General features: G+C 40.4%; 1 protein-coding gene across 8 annotated transcripts in view; it reads right to left on the bottom strand.

Annotated features, from left to right (window-relative positions):
• The window catches only part of CPEB3 (cytoplasmic polyadenylation element binding protein 3), a 179,111-nt gene that overhangs the window by 138,833 nt on the left and 22,030 nt on the right, over positions 1-18,248 (bottom strand). For 3 of the 8 annotated variants that reach the window (XM_070432703.1, XM_070432707.1, XM_070432709.1), the window contains exons 1-2: positions 5,677-5,867; positions 1,659-2,674 (exon numbers count right to left, since the gene is read on the bottom strand). In XM_070432703.1, the coding sequence (XP_070288804.1) occupies positions 1,659-2,663 (1,005 nt within the window). In that variant the 5' untranslated portion in view covers positions 2,664-2,674; positions 5,677-5,867. Of the gene's footprint in view, positions 1-32; positions 1,597-1,658; positions 2,675-2,886; positions 3,009-3,382; positions 3,512-5,676; positions 5,869-18,248 lie in introns of those variants that run through there. The other 5 variants (XM_070432708.1, XM_070432706.1, XM_070432704.1 and 2 more) reach the window with 5 other exon arrangements.

Genomic DNA, 18,248 nt, shown 5'->3' with positions numbered 1-18,248 from the left:
CAGAAAGGGGATTCCTCCTTTTCTCTACCTACCAAACTGATCTCATCTTGCAGTGTCTCTTCTTTTTTTTTTAATAAGCAGACTTTAGAATGGCAAAAAATAAATGTTACTATTACAATTTTCCATCCCTGAAGCAGCCTGTGAAAACTTGTTAAGATCCTTTCTCATTAAAAACCCTCATACACACAACTGATGGGTTTCATGGACCTCTTTCAACTATCAAGATTAAAAATCCTTGCTCTAGCCGAGAGAATCATGTGCTTCTCAATAACCCTATCTCCTCCTTCAGGGATGGGAGGTGCCCAAACATCACATCTGAAACATAGAACAATAAAATGAAGGCTCCAATTGCACCTGATGTGTTAAACTACCGCTGTCAAATGCTGGTTCTGCCATTTTTCAGCAATGCTCAAAGGATTTGTTTATTTTTTTCCTTGACCACACAAAGTGAGTCTCATCCAAAGCCCTCCTCTCTCCTTTCTTTCTTCTTTTCCTTTTTAACTGAGCCTAGAATGTTATGGCCAAATCAATGTATAAGTGAAGGACAAAGGTTTGCCTGAGAACAAAAGCCCCCAGTGAACACTCACCCTCACCACCCCTTTCCAACTCAAGATGTTCAGGACACTGTCAACCAGTGTGGCCGAGGGCCGGATCAGAAAGCAAGAACAGAATAAGGACACTCCATTCAACCTTTTTGTCTGGGGCACTTCCTGGGTTTTTCATTGGCATTTAAGACCAAGACACAAGGCTCGTTTTTCATTAAAGTTGCAAGACTTTCACTTTGCCCAGTTTCAAATGGTGTAATTGATCTGCATTGTCTTCTTAAATAACCCAACTGCAGGACACTGCAGCTTTAAATATTTCAGTGCTAACTAGCAAATAGACTCCATTGCAATATGGCTCTGAAGGTCGCGTCCTATTGTCTCTTTCCTCTGGAAAAAGAAATTTTTTCTAAGTCCTTCTTCTAGGTAACATAGGAAGGGTTACCCCTAGAATTTCCACTCTTCATCTCGGTCTCTGATAGAGTTCCGATGGTGATTGGAATCTCACACTCATAATTTTCCTGGCAGGGGCAATATGCTGATTGCTATTAAAGATGCCAGCACCTTTTAGCAAGACATAAACACATGTGTTCACATTAGTTTAATTGAGCGTATGCAACTGTCTGAAATGGCACCACTCACGGGCTTCTTCATCTCTTCTAGAGCAGCAGGGCCAGGGTGCTTTAGGAGTGGACGGCAGCGGTAGCCCGCACTCTGCCCCCGGAGCCCCAAATTGCATAACCTGAAATGTGTAGCTACTTAAACCGACCGGAATCTCCGCCTACTCATCCTGGGGCGATGCAGGCACCTTGCCACACACTTGCCGCTTTACTTGTCAAAGGAGGTCAAAATAAGAGGCGTAAGAACGGCGAAGGGAAAAAATAAACTAAAAGAAAAAGGCCCTTTTCTATCTTGTCGGGGTGTATAGACACGTATCTTTGAATAGTCGTAGTGTTCCCCCATCCCGGGGCTCGGGAGCGGAATGGCCCCAGTGAACTGGGGGCTAGGGAAGGGGGCGAGGGTAATCAGTGGACTATTATAAGGCAGGGAAGGAGCGGAGGAGGAAGCGGGGTAGGAGGTAGGAGGAAGGCGAGTGCAGGTGCACTGGAGCATTACCTGAAATGGCAACAGATTGTTACCATTATCGGTCCGGAAAGCGTTATCCTCCATCCAGGACTTGGAGGTGAGCGGGGCCGCGCGGGGGAACTTGGGCGGCGCGATCACATTGCTGGAGAAGGGTTTTTTGAGCGGCGAGATGGGGTTGAGCGGTGAAGGCACCCCGACGCCCACGCCCACGCCCACGCCGACCGCCCGGCGAGGGTCCCGGCCCGCCTGCAGGCCGCCCCAGGGGTTAGAAGGCGCGCTCCAGGCGGCGTTCACGCTCTGGTGCGTGTTCCAGCTGGACGAGGCGGACGAGGCGGCAGCTGCGGCCGCGGCGGCCGCTGCCGCCGAGGACGAGGACGGCTTGCTGGTCATGATGGGCTGGTGGCCGTAAGCCGCGGCGGCACTCCTCTGCGCGTAGGGCGCCTGGCTGGGGCTGGCCGGCGACCGGCGCTGCTGCGGGGGCTGCGCCTGCGGGGGCTGCGCAGGCTGCGCGGGCTGCGGCGCGGGCGGCGGCGGCTGCTGGTGGTGCTGGGTCTGCGCCAGGCCGATCTGCGGGGAGAAGGTGCCTCCGAAGACGGGGTTGACGTGGTGCGGGAAGTTCTGGAAGAGCATGGTCCCGTTGACTGGGGTGATCCCCTGGAAGAAGCTGTCCTCCACCGCGTTCGTGGTGCCCGTGGACCAGGTGCTGCCGAAGGACGGCGACAGCGACGCACCCGGCGCCGCGGGATCCTGCGGCGGCGGCGGCTGCTGAGGGGGCTGGTGGAAACTCAAGCCCGGCAGGAGCGGCGATTCCATCTGCATCTTTTCGGGGCCGTTGGGGGCCGGCGGGGCCGCGGCAGGGCTAAGGGCCGGCACTGCGCTGCTGTCCTCCGGCTTGGGGGTCTCCGAGGAGAGGGGCGTGGACGGGGTTTCGGCTGCGCTGGGCTCGGGCTGGGGCTGCTGCTGCTGCTGCTGCCGCTGCTGCTGCTGGGGCTGGGGCTGGGTTTTGCTTTTGTCCATCAGTAAATCATCCTGCATGGTTTGCGCAGCTGAAACGGGAAAAAAGAGAGACGCGTTATTGTCAATGTGATCGTTAATGCCCCTCGCTGAAGCGGGCGGGTGTTTTACTTGCGAAAATCCAGTGCCTCCGCTACTAGCCAATTGCAAAGCAAATCCATAATCTCCCATTTAGAAGAACAGGTCGGGCTGGGGTGGGAGGGCTCACGCAAGGTCTCTAAAAACACTGTGAGAGCGTCTTCACCCTTTCTGATGTCTTGGTTCCCTTTCTGGATTAGTGAGAGATGTGCTTATAAGACAGAAAGACAGCAATTTCGCCACGTCTCTTTTCCCTTCACCGGAACTAAGAGCGTTCACCCGGCAATGAGAAACTGATTCTGGTTCCTGTTTTTTCCCAAGCACCACCCTCCCCTAGTTATTTGCATACGTCAATAAATACTGCTGCGTCCTTCAGCAAGGTTAAAAAGACACCGCGCACGACCCTTTCTTCCCCCTCCTCGATTCTGACACTTTAAAGAAACAGCAGCCTCATCCCTCTTGATTAGCAAACTGCCTTCTAGCGTTGATAATTGTTTCATTTAGCAGCAGCGAACCACGAGGGAGGAAATCCTTGGCATTTGTGAGGAGGACTCAGCTGCACAATCGTTCTCTGGCCTCCCAGTAGCTGCAGCACTCCATTTTGTTAGGAGACAAAAAAAAAAAAAAAAGAAAGAAAAAAGAAAAGAAAAAAAAACCCACACCGTTTTTAAAGAGGTAAAAATCTCCTGAAACGTTTGGAAGTGCTTGCTTCTTGTTACTCTCTAAGGATTAAGGATTTTCTGCTTATTCTCCAATTTTCTTGTCTCCAATTCTGCCGCACAAGAGATTTTTGGCATCTCAGTGGTTCAGATCTCAACAGGAGCCTGAGAATTTCTCTGCAGAGTGAAGAAATGTTCTAGTTGTATTTGAGGTCAGAGAGAGAGAGAGAGAGAGAGAGAGGGAGGGAGAGAGACTCTGGCAGACACTGAGTGTGAGATGGGGTGGGGCTTTTTTTTAAAAAAAAAATCCTCTAGGGAGGAAAAAAAGAAAAGTAAAAAATCCTTCTGGGATTTAAGTAGAAAGTCAAGATAATTCTGGAGTTGCCAGATTGTCATTTTTGAATCCTCCTGCTGCTGCCTTGGTCACAAGACTTCAGCAAATTTAGAATACACTCTCTTATCACTAGTATTAGCAGTGAAAGATTATGGTTTGAAGACCCTGAATTACCATATGCTAGCAAAAGTGTTAAAAATAGCTGAGTACAAAGTCTCAAATTCTCATACATTGTAATTATAGTGCATTGCCATCACTGCTTCATTTAGCCATATAAGGAGAGTATGGTATTTTCCATTTCGAATAGGATTATATTCACCCCTGCCTACTGCCTATTTTCTCATTCACGGACTATTATATTCACCTCTACCTACTGCCTGTTTTCTCATTCACGGATGAAAATAGTAATCACTCAAAACCAGATTGCCATACATATAGTCATCACTGAGCTAGCGTGTCCCTTGGAACATGTTAATTTTATTAACTATATTAATATTACAGTGCTGAGACCCTGGAAACAAATATTTTGAAATTTTAAAGAAGCATATGACCAAACATAGAATTATTTTAGATGAGAATTCAGTATAATTGTAACAAAGTTATGAACATATTTAATGCAGTTAATTCAGATACAGAGAAGAATTTGCTCAGGACACTTGTGAAAGGGCATTCAAATACAGGCAGAAGCTCGGCCTTTGGGCATCCTCATAATAACAACTGTTGTAAAATAAATGTATTGGAAATGGAGGTGCTACTGCTCTTAACTATTAAACAAAATTATGTCAAACCAAGAAATAGGATTAAAAATAGTTCCATTTTATTAAAGACTATCTTTAAAATGATTACAGTATGTCTAATCATGGGGTTGTACACTTGAAACTAATATAATATTGTACATCAACTTTTTATTTTGTTATTTAAAAATAAAAAAGACGAAATGGATAATCTTTCATTTTAAAGTTCCATACATAGACAAAATAGCGGTCTCAAGAAAATGCTTCACAGCCACCTTACTCTCCTTTTCTACTCCTTTCTCCCCTATCTCCCCCCCACACCCCTGCAAGAGAACCCAACCCAGTATGACATACATCACAAATGGCCAGCTACTACCAATAAAATCTACTTAAGATTGATTTTATATTCCTCAGTTCCCTTGGTCTAAAACAATGCTTTGATCAGTATTGAAAAATATGACACAAAGAGGCAAGCGAGGCTGGGATTCACAACACCAAGTTCTATTGCTACCAAAGGAAATGGTGACAGAAAGAGACATTTTCATACTTGGTTTAAGCAGTGCTGCAGTAAACCATTATAATCTGGGATTTGAGATGCTTCCAGTGGGTTAGAATTGTCTTTACAATAGCCATATCATCATGGCTGAAAGATGCAGTTGCTTCTAATTTCAACCTCACAGCTTTTCTGATGCTTGTACAAATGCTTTTTGTTAATACTTTCAGTGTAAACTACATGCTCTTGGTGGAAAAAATAATGCTGTACTATAGCAAAAAAAAAAAAAAAAAAAAAGCCAAAAAGTAAGCTGGACTCAGAATATTTTATAAAGGCTGTAATTAATATTAACATATTTATTGAATTTAAAGATTTTTATCACACCATGAACACCCATTTCTCTTCTCAATACCCTTAAAGATATACATTTCACTTTCTGCATAAATTCACTCTGTCAAGGTCAAGACCCATCTTTAATAAATAAGACCCTTTAAACAAAAGGTAAACAATAGATTAAGATAACATTTACAAAGTTAATATGCACTCTCTTTCGGTGACTGCTTGTATAGTTTGTTTGTTTGGATCAGGGTTTTTCTGTTTTCTTTTTTTCTTATTTACAGCAAAGTCCGAGAAATAGATACCTCCTCCTTCCCCTCCCCCCACCACACACACACAATAGATCTTCCTTTACATGCAATCACCCAATCTCAAGTAACAAATTCTTAGTAGCAGTTACCTTTGAGGGTCCAGTTTTTAAGGATCGATAAAATTTAAAAGTGTACAGTATTTATTTTCTTCTTTCAGGTTGATTATGTGACCGCTCTGGCAAAAGCACTTTGACAACTGTAAGAAGAAAGGGCATGCGCAAACGGGGAACTGTGGGGGCTGAAGTCCTTCACAAGGTACTCTGCCCGACTGAAGCACGTTCAGCCAGAAAAGGAGGAAACCTCGAAAATAACTGATTCCAGGGGGAAGAGGTTGTCCCCGGTGCACATTATATCTTCCTAACCAATCTACATCACGAGTTGTTGAAATGAGAAGGAGAAAAAATAAAATGGCTTGTCAACTTGATTTAGGAAGCCAGGTTAAAAGAGAAACTGGATTGTAGGGCTCAAAATAAATAAACCCAGCAGAGCTACCTTAAATGGTATTAGAATGGTAATGACTAGATAGCCAGCAATAGGAACCCTACCAGAGCAAAAGAGACTGGGGTGGGGAGGGATGAGAAGAGGAGGGGGGCTCGTGGGGGAAGAGAAATACTTAAAATCTGACCATATATAAAAGAAACATTTTTAACATTATAGAATGAAAAGTGCCTCCGTGTGCAATGTGATATTAACCTTGGAGGTCAGGTGGAAGGAAGTTTCAGTCACAAATTTCTGACATCTTATCTACCAAGATTTCTTTGTATTTGAGTTTTCAGTAAAGGCACAAATCATTTATTTTACCTGATAGTCTCTGAATCCACTCACCTCCTTATTTTACTTGTCAAAATGAAAGTTTACCTTGCATTACTCATACAATGCTCAATTAAATAAAATTCAACTCTTTTAAGCTAAAGTAATATTAGCTGAAATATTTAAAATATTAAAAAAAACATATTTAGTGTTTCACTGCATAGGACAGTGACTTTTTTATTCGACAGACAGTAGATACAGTCTCTATTTTTGTTGTTGTTGTTTTCTTTAATGTTCAGTGTGCCGGGCCGGTGTGGCTCAGTGGTTGAATGTTGAGCCATGAACCAGGAGGTCACTATTCGGTTCTGGTCAGGGCACATGCTCAGGTTTCAGGCTGGATCCCCAGAAGGGGGAGTGCAGAAGGCAGCCCATCAACGATTGACTCTCATCATTGATGTTTTCTATCTCTCTCTTCCTCTCCCTGCCTCTCTCTGAAATCAATAAATATATACATATATTTTTTAAAGTTTCAGTGTACATTTTTCCTAGTTTAACATCATGACTTTAAGTCTGGAATCTCACAACATATTAACATCAAACACTATTATCTATAGATTCTGAAAGCAATATTTCAACTACCAGTTTGCTCACGTAGACAGAAGATATTATTTCTTGTGATATTTGGCTCAATGACATTCACCCAAGGGGTTCAGAGTAAATGTCAGTTGATGACTATGCTGACTGAACTTAAAACTAAAAATGTTAAGCAGACCTGGCCGATTTTGTCAGTGGTTAGAGTGTTGGACTGTGGACCAAAGGGTCCCGGGTTCAATTCCTGGTCAAGAGCATGAACCTCCGTTGCAAGTTCCCAGCCCTGGTGGGGACATGTGTGGGAGGCAACCAATCAATGTGTCTCACCTCTCTCTCTCTCTCACACACACACACAAACAAACACACACACACACACACACTCCTCCCTCCCTTCCACTCTCTCTGGAAATCAATGGAAAAAATATCCTCCAATGAGGATTAAAAAAAAACATATTTAATTTTTAAAAAAATGTTAAGCAAGAAAGAACTATATGCATATATGCATAACCATGGACACAGACAATAGTGTGGTGAAGGCCTGGGGCGGGGGGGAGGTGCAGGGTAGAAGGGGTCAATGGGGGGGAAAGGGGGACATCTGTAATACTTTCAACAATAAAGATCAATTTTAAAAATAAAAAATAGAAATAAATAAAAATAAGATAGTCTTAATTTTCTATTTCCCTTATTCACCAATTAAAACTAAAGTATTACCAGAGACTATCAACTTATAGCAGTTAGTAGTCTTTGTTTCTAGTTATTTCTAAGGAAAAAACTAACAATATACGAGGAAAAAATCATTTTTAATCAATCTGCCAAAAGCTTTTTAAAAGAACTGAATGATCTTATTACTACTATAAACTTAATTGATATTCCCTGTTTTATTTCTCTTCCTCTAACCTCCTAAAGAAGCGTCACCTCTGCCAAGGTGCTTTCCTTCCATTTGCATTCCAAAGCCAGTAAGGATCACCTCAAGGTTAATCTTATTCCTGAAGACTTCCTAACCTACCAAACTTCTATTACATCTTCAAGTATTGGAAGTTGTGTGGTTTTTTTTTTTTTTTAATCCCTCATAAAATCCTTACAGGGACTTGATTTTTAAAAATAATTTGAAATTAATTTCAATATTGAATCGGTAAAGTAGAAATTCTTACGTTAGTTAGGTGTACTTGAAAATGGTTTACTGAGGCATTTATTAATCCATTTGACCCTTAAGTACAGATCTATTACTACTTCGTACCCTGGAGAAAAAATAAACTTTGGTTCTTAAACCTTGATAAATGATAATAAAAATTAGTAATGTCCATACTTAATTTTTTTTAAAAATATATTTTATTGATTTTTTACAGAGAGGAAGGGAGAGGGATAGAGTTAGAAACATCGATGAGAGAGAGACATCAATCAGCTGCCTCCCGCGCACCCCCTACTGGGGATGTGCCTGCAGCCAAGGCACATGCCCTTGACTGGAATCAAACCTGGGACCCTTCAGACCACAGGCCGATGCTCCAAACACTGAGCCAAACCAGCCAGGGCTTAATATAATTTTTAATATATATTTTTTATTTATTTTAGAGAGGAAGGGAGAGAGAGAAACATCAATTATGAGAGCAAATCATCAATTAGCTGCCTCCTGCACGCCCACATGGGGAATCCAGCCTGCAACTCAGGCATGTGCCCTGGACTTCCTGGTTCATAGGTCAATGCTCAACCACTGAGCCAAGCTGGCCAGGCTTAATCTAATCTTATTGTATCAACTAATTTCTGTTCTTCCTTCCCTAAAATGAGCATTCAAATCTAAAAAACAAACAAACAAGGTGTAAATAAATACCAAGCAAACAATAAATTATAGGAAAGCTCCCCAAAAAGGACAAATAACTTCTGTACTAAAATCCTGTTTTTTATTTAACCAGAAAGGAAGCACTTTATGAAATGTTGTCTTCAGGTTACAGAGCTTAACCATATACCTCCTTTGAATAGTCATGGGAAAATATAAAAACAGAGATTGCAGAGCTGACTCACTGAAATACATCTTTCTAGGCTTCCTTCCTTCCTTTCCTTCTCTACTTACATCTTTAGCACAATGCTTATAAGTCCTAGGTAGATGGTAGTTGTTCCATATATGTTTACTGAATGGATGAATAAATGGATGGAAGAATGAATAAATGAATGGATGGATGAAATATAATTTCTGATTATCTAAAACAGCCAAGGTTTGAATAGATATTAAATTATTCTCCATGTAGAAGAGCAATTACTTTTTCATCAGCTGTAAGAATAAATATGAAGGGGGGTGGTATAAAGTAGAAAACCATCTTGGCCCATATGGTATTCAACAGTTTGAAGATCATTTGATTATATCATGAAATAACATTCACTAATTAAACAGGAAACTTTGTTCCATGTAAGAATTCACAATCTAATAAAGATACCCCCCCACCCCCCATAGAAACTGCATCATTAAGTTCTCAATAGCCATAGCCACTACAAGCTAAGTCCACTGGAGGTTTTATCAGGCTTTATCTTGCTTGACCTTGCAGCAACATTGACATAACTGACCACATTTTCTGGATACACCTGCTTCTCTTCTTCCCTTAGCTTCCTTCATGCTGTCATTTCTTGATTCTCTTATATTTGTGGTGTCTCTCTCTCTCTCTCTCTCTCTCTCTCTCTTCTTTGCTAACAAACTTTAAATAGTAAGTTCTTCAGGGCTCTACCCTAGGCCCTCTTCTCATATCCCTTACTAGAGGCCTGGTGCACAAATTCGTGTACAGTTGGGATCCCTCGGCCTGGCCGGTGATCAGGGCCTATCAGGGCCGGCTGGCTGGGGGGAGGGACTGTGGGAGGTTGGTGGGACCGTGGGAGGTTGGCTGGCTGTGGGAGCTTGACTGTGGGAGTGCACTGACCACCAGGGGGCAGCTTCTGCATTGAGCATCTGCCCCGTGGTGGTCAGTGCGCGTCATAGTGACCGGTTGATCAGTTGAGGGATCGACCAGTCGTAATGGTCGCTTAGGCTTTTAGATAGATAGATAGATAGATAGATAGATAGATAGATAGATAGATAGATGTAAGTGACTTTCCCAACTATAAGGGAAAGACCAGGCCTATCTTGTTGATAGCTATATTCCTGACATCTATCACTGTGCCTAACACATAATAAATAGGTATTCAATAAATATTTGTTGAATTAAAATTATATTTATATGCAAAGGGCCAAGAATGCCAAAGCAATCTAGGTAGCAATAAATAAACAAACCTACAGGTGACTTATACTACCAAGTATCAATACTTATTACAAAGCTATAGTTATTAGACTGTGTAGCTATTGGTACAAGGATCAGAAAGTAGACAGATGGAACAAAATAAAAAATCCAGTAACATCAACATGATGGTCACCAGATTTATCAAAACAGTAGCACTATAGTAGTGGAAGGATGATCTTTTCAATAAGGAATATTGCAGTCAACCGAATATCTATATGGCAGATTGTAGGTCTAAATGTAAATGGTAAACAACAAAGCCTTTAAATGAACATAGGAGGATATTTTCATGACATTAAAGTAGTCAAAAATTTCTTTAACAGGTCACAAAAGTAATAACCATAAAGGAAAAATTTAATAGGTTAAATCAAGAACAATTGTTTACCAAAAGCCAGATTAGAGTGAAGATTCACAGAATGGGAGAAATATATGCAATATATATATATTGTCGACAAAAGACTTATAATCAGAATATACAAAGGACCCTTGCAAATTAATAGCAGAAGATATCAAGACATCCCAAAGAAAAATTGGCCATAGACTTCAACAAAAGATATCCAAAGAGCCAAAAAGCATATGAAAAGGTACCCTACCTAACCAATCATCAAGTAAATACAAAATAAAACCAGAATGGCTAAAATTGGAAAAGGCAGACAATGCCACATATTAGTAAGGATGTGGGAGCAACTCATTCTCAAACACTGCCAGTGGAAGCATAATTTAGTGTTGCTATACAACCACACTGCAAAACTATACAGTAGGATCTTCTAAAGCAAACATTCACATACCTCCTGACCCAGTAATTCTGCATCTAGACCTATGCCAAATAGAAATGCCAACATGTTCACCAAAAGACATGCTCAAAGCATCATTATTCATAATAGCTCAAACCTGGAAACAACCCAAATACCCAACTACAACAGAACATATAAGCAAATCTGTGATAGATTTATATAATGGAATATCAAGATAATGAGTAGACTTCAACTCTATAGAAAGATATAAATGAAATGCATGACTATAATGAAGAGTGAAAGAAGTTGAACACAGAAGAGTACATACTATATGCTTCCATTTATATAAACTTCTAGTAAAACTCATTTATGGGGTTAGAAGTCAGCATAGTGGTTAACTTTGCCAGAAAATAATAATTGGCAGGGGACATCAAAGGGGACTGCAGGGACGCTGGTGGTACACTCTTACACACAGGTGTGTTTGAAAATTCAGAAAACCTAACACAATTTATACACTTTTCTGCATTGTGTTATATTGCCATTAAATTTATAAAACATATACTTATAAAGGCTAACTATCTTCCATAGGGTACAGAGGGGGGAAAATAGTACAATTTGGCCATATGGGAAGAGGAGCCGTAAGTCTGGGTCATCTAAGCTAGAGAAATAAACTGAGGGTTCCCTATGCCAGGTCTGTGCTATAGGCACTAAATGCAAAGATGAAGTCCCTTGACTTCAAAGACCTCAAAGCCTGAAAAAAGGGAAAGGGGTGGGGGGAGGCCTAACTTTTGTCAGCTATGATAATTAAATAGCCCCTAGGTAACCTAGAGAGATTTTAGATTATTAAAGTCTAAAGTAATTTATGAGCAGAAAGTCTACATCCTCTGAGTGAGGAGGATCTGTTAAGCAATTCTAGATCAGATTAAGTGTGAGAACAGAACCAGAGAAAGGAAGAATGGGAGCAAAAAGGGAGCCCAGTGAGCCAGGTGTGGTTTGGTGGACAATCTGAGAGCATCTGCGTGGGTTTTTTTTTTTATGTTTCTTGCCTCTCCATTAGTTTTAAGTTCATTCATTCATTCAACAATTGTATGAAAATCCTCCTAGGCACAAAGTAGCAATTCCAAAATCTCACCTACTTTTTCATTGACCTTATCTCTGACTTCTAAGAGAAAACTGGGCTATTTGACAAAAATGTCCTCAATTTCTCAGCTGCCCACCAACCAACCCCCTTCTCCCCTTACAAACGTATCTCCATCCATACTTCCTTTCTTCCTATCTCAGAGGAAGCTGAGTTCCCATACAGGTCCACAATTAATCCCTCCATCTGTAGGCTAAAGCTCATTCCTTCTAGTTTCCTTGAGACCTAGTTCATTAATTATTCCCAACTTTGTCCTTTCCTGTTTGAAACAAAACTCTAAACCCTAACCCTACTTTCTCACTTCCAGTTGACAACCAAACTTACTGCATCTGGCTTTTGCCTCTACCATCCTGCTAAAACTGCTCTTGCTACTGACCTTACTAAAGTTACCAATGACCAACTGATACTTTTCAGCTTAATTTATTTTATTTGCCATTCATCGTTCATAAAACACTTGTAGTATGCACATTTCTAAGATGGTCCTCCAAGATTCCAGGATAGAAGGAAAACAGGAACTTTATTCCTTATAATTGCAATTCTGTCAACAAGAATGAGCTTAAAAATGGATTTGACACCATAAACAGAGAACCCAGTCATGTTGTATCAGACTTCTCACCTACAGAACTATAAGTTAATAAATGAGTGTTGCTTTAAGCCATAAGCTTGTGGTAATTTGTTACGCTGCAGTAGAACACATAACACTATTCCAATTTTCTTTGAGACACTGCTTTCCTGGTTCATCACTTCTAAAGTTTCTTCTCAGTCTCCTGGCCACTAAATACAGCTTCCCCCAGGGTTCTCCTAATTTTACTCTCTCCCTAGGCAATGTTATGTTCATGAACCAGGAAATTAAGTTCATCGCAATCTAGGTTTCCAGATCAAATCTTTTTCTAAGCTCCAAACCACTATTTAACTAATAACTTCTCTATCTGAGGGTCCTACAGCACCTTTTCTCCCACAAATGTGCTTCTGCCTTTATTCCTGGTTTACTTATCTTTATTCTGTTTAATGGCACCACCATCCATCTAGTCACTCAAGTTAGGAATCTCAACATGATTTTGTCCCTTCCCTTCTCCCTCACTGAGGGACAAGTCCAACGGGTCACTGAAACTTAATAATTCTTCCTCCTAAATTTCTGCTTGACATTGCCTCCTCTTCATTCACAGCCAGTATAACATTTCACCTAAATTATGGCAGTATTATCCTGATATCTCCCACCTGGTACCCGTCCAAATGTGGCCTCTCCATACTAAACCCTGAGTAATCATTCGAACACAATTTTACCATGTTATGCCCATTCCTAAAACTCTTTTAATGACCTCTCCTTTGCCAAGAGGATAAAATACAAACGTAATCTTCTACTCTTCTTCCCAATATACCAAACTATTACAGGTCCCTGGATGGCCCATGCTCGTCTACTTTAATGCCTCTGCACACATTCCTTCTGCCTGAAATACCTTCCTACCTCCTGATGACCTATTCTACTCACCCATGAGAACCCAGTCCAAATGTCACCTCTTTGAAGCATTCCCTGACCACGTGAGCAGAATTGCCCATTCCCTCCTTCACGTATCTCTGTAACACACACACATACCTCTATTGCAATATTCTTAATACTTTAGTGTAATTATCTGTTTATACATCTTTCCTAGAATAGCTTCAGGATTAGGACTATATTCATTTTTGTAACGCAGGCCTGAAACACAGAGATAAAAGTTTGTTGATCAAATCAAAGAACAAAGTTAACTTTTACCTCAATTTATAGAGGCTGAGAGCACTTCTTTAATATCAGATGAAGAGATATTCTCTTTTTTTTTTTAAAGAGACATTCTCTTGCCATTAAAGGTATTACAAAAGAAACACACACTATGTTTAATGACACTATATTTCATTTTTAATGAAGATATTCCATACTAAATTTTGGTATAATTCATTTACCCTTCCTCATGTTATAGGACATTTAATTTGTTTCCAAGGTTTCATAAGTTTCACTATTTTCCAAATTGATTGTCTCCTTAAGCCATATTTCTAAAGAAAAAAATTACTTGGTTAAAAGGCACAACATTAAAGCTTTAGATACATATTAACAAATTGTTTAAGAAAGATTGCACATTATACACTTCCTTGAGAAATGAACCTCTAATATGAAAACAATGTATGAGTAATTTATATAATAAAGAATAACATATTTACTGCTCTGATAACCTAATGTAGAAAAATATCTCTATTCTTTTGCTATGCCAAATAAGGTAAAGTCCCTTTCGGCATCCTATTGTATTTAATACTTCGTCATTCTTCTTCATCACACCTTCTTGTGATAATGAAATAGTGAAGGTAAATTTAAATACTATAGCCTATGTTTATTTCACTATTTCAAATTATGACATTTAAATGTGCCGGAAGCCAGTCCATCCTTGCTGCTTGACACAGTCGCTGCAGGAAAGAAATATCTGCACAGCATATGTTTCAAAGGACCTGGCATATATAGCATATTGTTCTTAATATGTTTGCTCTCCTTAGTGCCATGTGTTTTAACCAAGGTCACCTCTTGGGGATACAACCTTTCTCAGAGAGGTGACCTTGGTTAAAACACATGGCACTAAGGAGAGCAAACATATTAAGAACAATATGCTATATATGGTCCTTTGAAACATATGCTGTGCAGATGTTTCTTTCCTGCAGCGACTGTGCCAAGCAGCAAGGATAGTCCGGCTTCCAGCAAATATGTGTACATGGGTGTATTCCATTTGAGAAAAAAGATAAATAGCTTGTATCAACTGTAATTAATTTTAAGTTATTTTAATTATTTATTGTTTAAAGTATTACATATGTCTCCTTTTTTCCCTCATTGACCTCTCCCTGGCCATTCCCACCCCCCTAATTTTTGTTATGAGGGAAGATCTTAAAAAAGTTCTCATCACACACAAAAAAACACCTGTAACTATATGTGGTGATTGATGTTAACTAGACTTATTGTGGTTACCATTTTGCAATATAATGTTTATATAAATTATATTTTGAATTTTTAAAAAATTAATATTCATATACATTTCCTATATCTGTGTTCATCTTGAGTCTGAATAATGCTCAGATCATATATTTTTACATAAAAAGTTCTATGCATCAAAAATTTGTGAACTTCTAGAGAAACTAAATTCATACTCTTTTAAAAAGCACCCCATACTATTTTTAGTTTTGATCCAATAGCAAATTGAGTTCCTTCCCACAATGTCATCTGCTTTACAAACTGTTTTTGATACACCATACTTCCCTTTAGTCAACGATAGCTGGTCAGGGCATATGCCCAGGTTGTGGGCTCGATCCCCAGTAGGGGGCGTGAAAGAGGCAGCCGATCAATGATTCTCATCATTGATGTTTCTATCTCTCTCCCTCTCCCTGCCTCTCTGACAACAATAAAAAAATATTTTTAAAAGTTGCCCTCATTAAATTGGAATCAAGGAGCTGGCCTTAGTGGTATCCCCAGCTTTCACAGTTCCAACTTCCATCCCCAAAGTTTTAGCTACAGTTTTGAGCATTTTCCCAACAGCTTTACCACTGTTTACTGGACATTTCCATGTGCAAGTGTCATCATGTCCTTCATCATTACTATGAGTCAAAAGTCAAGTACTTACCCTAGTATTTAATATTTAGGGGGTCTCCCCTCTTAATCCCAATCTATGTTCCCAGACAGCAGTATCCCCATTTCTCCAGGCAAGCTGGTCTACTAATGGTCCTGAACCTTGCTGGTATTGCCAATCCCAAATGAAATGCCCTCCTCATCCACTCTACTATCCTAACCTCGCCTTTCTTCAGATCCTAGTTCAAACACCAGTTCCCTAACAGTAGCATCTATTTGTATCAGACATTTATTGCTTTGCCTTTTCTGATACAATTATGTTAACTCCCCAACTACAACTCCAAGCTCCTTGGGGGAAGGCATTACAACTTATGCTTTTGTTTTTCCTCAACGTCTGGTCGAATAGCTTGCAGGGAGCTTAGTAATAAGAGCTAACATTTACGGAGCATTCGCTGTGTGCTACATACGATGCTAAGTGCTTTTCAAATATTCATTTAATCCATGTAACAAACTTATGAAGTAAATACTATTATTGTCCCTAAAGCCACATGACAAAATGGAAATTTAGAAAGGTGATTTGCCTATCCAAGGTAGTGTCAGAACTAGGGCCTGTGTGTCTGACTCTGAAGCTATCTTTTGGTTAGTGACTCATAAAAGGAGTCGCTGTTTGATTCATACAGCCCAGGAGACAGCTTGGGCTTCAAAGGTGTGAAAAGAGGGCATTGTGGTTCAGCAACTTGTCTTTCTCCCATTGACACAAAGCTTTTATACAGTGACCTCTGCCTGAAAACCAGAGGTAAGCTCTAACCAAAGGGTTCCAAATTCCACTGATGGGCAAGACCCAGTCCCACTCCAGGACATTTTAAAAACAGCATGACTGTCATAAAAAATGATGAATCATCAAAAGAACTGATTTTAGTCTTCAGGATTCTAGAAAGCAAGGCTGGCCCAGGCCTGCAAGTGATGGGAAAAAAACTTTCTTTGCCACAATCTCTGCTTTAATGGCCATATTAATAGGTACCGTATATGTTGAGTCACAGGGATCATCAGAACAAATGGAAGGGCAATCAATGGTCAGTGGGTCTACGCAGGAAGCCTTTGGATCCTACTATTTGAAACCAAGCAGTGTTTGCGTAATATCAGTGCCTCATATTCACAGAGAGGGTTAGACATTGCTAAACTCCTTCACCTTTATTATCTCACTTGATGTTAATAGCCCTGGGCAGTGGGTAGACAACATAGACAGGGCCCTGGTGTTCACTTTTGCAGATTGTACAAGACTCCCAAGGGCTGGCCAAGGAGACTAATGGAGACTGAAACCTAGTGCATGCTCTGCTCACCAAGCTCATGAACCTTAGAGCTGCACCCGCCTGGAAAAAGAGGCACCTTCTCCTAATGTCTATAAAGGGATTGTATAAACAGATTACAGCACTGAGGATGACGGTTGGGATCCCCACTTTAAAGATTAAAACTGGAAAAATAAAAAAGAAATAAAGATTTAGAAACCCAGGCTTGGAGATGTTGCAAGATATAATTAATAAGTGGTAGATCCCAGATGAGAATTCAAGTCTTTCAACTCACTAGTTAGTATGCTTTTTCAACTACACTGCAGGACTCCATAAGTTCAGTTTAATGTGGGCTATATCATGTGCCAGACTGGTATTCTTAGCACTTGCTCCAACCAGCTGAACAAGTAGCTCTGTCCTGAGTCACAGCTGTTCTCTTATTGAGGAAGCTGAGAAACACACATGTGTGCTAACTGTACCAAGAGGGATACTTTAGATGGATCTATTACCACTTTTTGGAAAAACAAATTAGACCATCCACCCTAATGTTAATGGTTCATGACATCACCACAGTGGCAGGACGTCAACATTATTTATATTATGGGAGGTGCTGTGTGGAAAGGACATAGGATATGAAATCCAAATATCTAAATTTGACACTAGCATTACCACTTATTAGCTGGATGGCCCTGAGAGATAACAATAACAAATATTTATTGAGCACATCCTATTGGACATGCCATGTACTTTGTTTACATGTTGAACAATTTCACACAACCCTAAGAGGTATGTACCTTCATTATCCCCAATTCGCTGATGTTGAAGCTCTGGGGAATTCAAGTAACTTACCCTAGGTGACACTGCTGGGAAGATGAGGAGCTAGGATTCAAATCCTGGCAATACAGTATGACTCTAAAACCCATGTTCTCAATTTCTCAGTCTTTGTTTCTTCTAGAATAAAATAGAGATAATCCATTCTACCTATAAAATCAGCATTTGTGTGTATGAGGGCATTTTAAATAGACGGCAAAAACATTAAAGGTCAATGTATGAAATCCAAAGCCAATACTGACATGCAGATGGGTTTATCTGAAAGATCTACACTCAAGTACAGATTTCCTTGCCTCCTTTCCACTTAATAGTGGGAGTCAACTGAGTTGTGTTAAGCCCAGACTTCTTCTGACAACAATGATCTTGCTATTGAGGCATTTCTTATCCCACCTCCTTCCATTTCCTACGTTCCTGTGCAGAATACTTTAGGACATATCTTTAAACTGCCACAGGATACAGATTGCATTAATAGTTTCAAAATCTGTGGATTAGGAGACTTT

This window comes from Myotis yumanensis, unplaced genomic scaffold, assembly GCF_028538775.1.
Source record: "Myotis yumanensis isolate MYYU_CA2020_CCGP unplaced genomic scaffold, mMyoYum1.0.hap1 SCAF_13, whole genome shotgun sequence".
Lineage (NCBI taxonomy): Eukaryota > Metazoa > Chordata > Mammalia > Chiroptera > Vespertilionidae > Myotis > Myotis yumanensis.
This window is presented reverse-complemented; position numbering and strand designations above follow the sequence as displayed.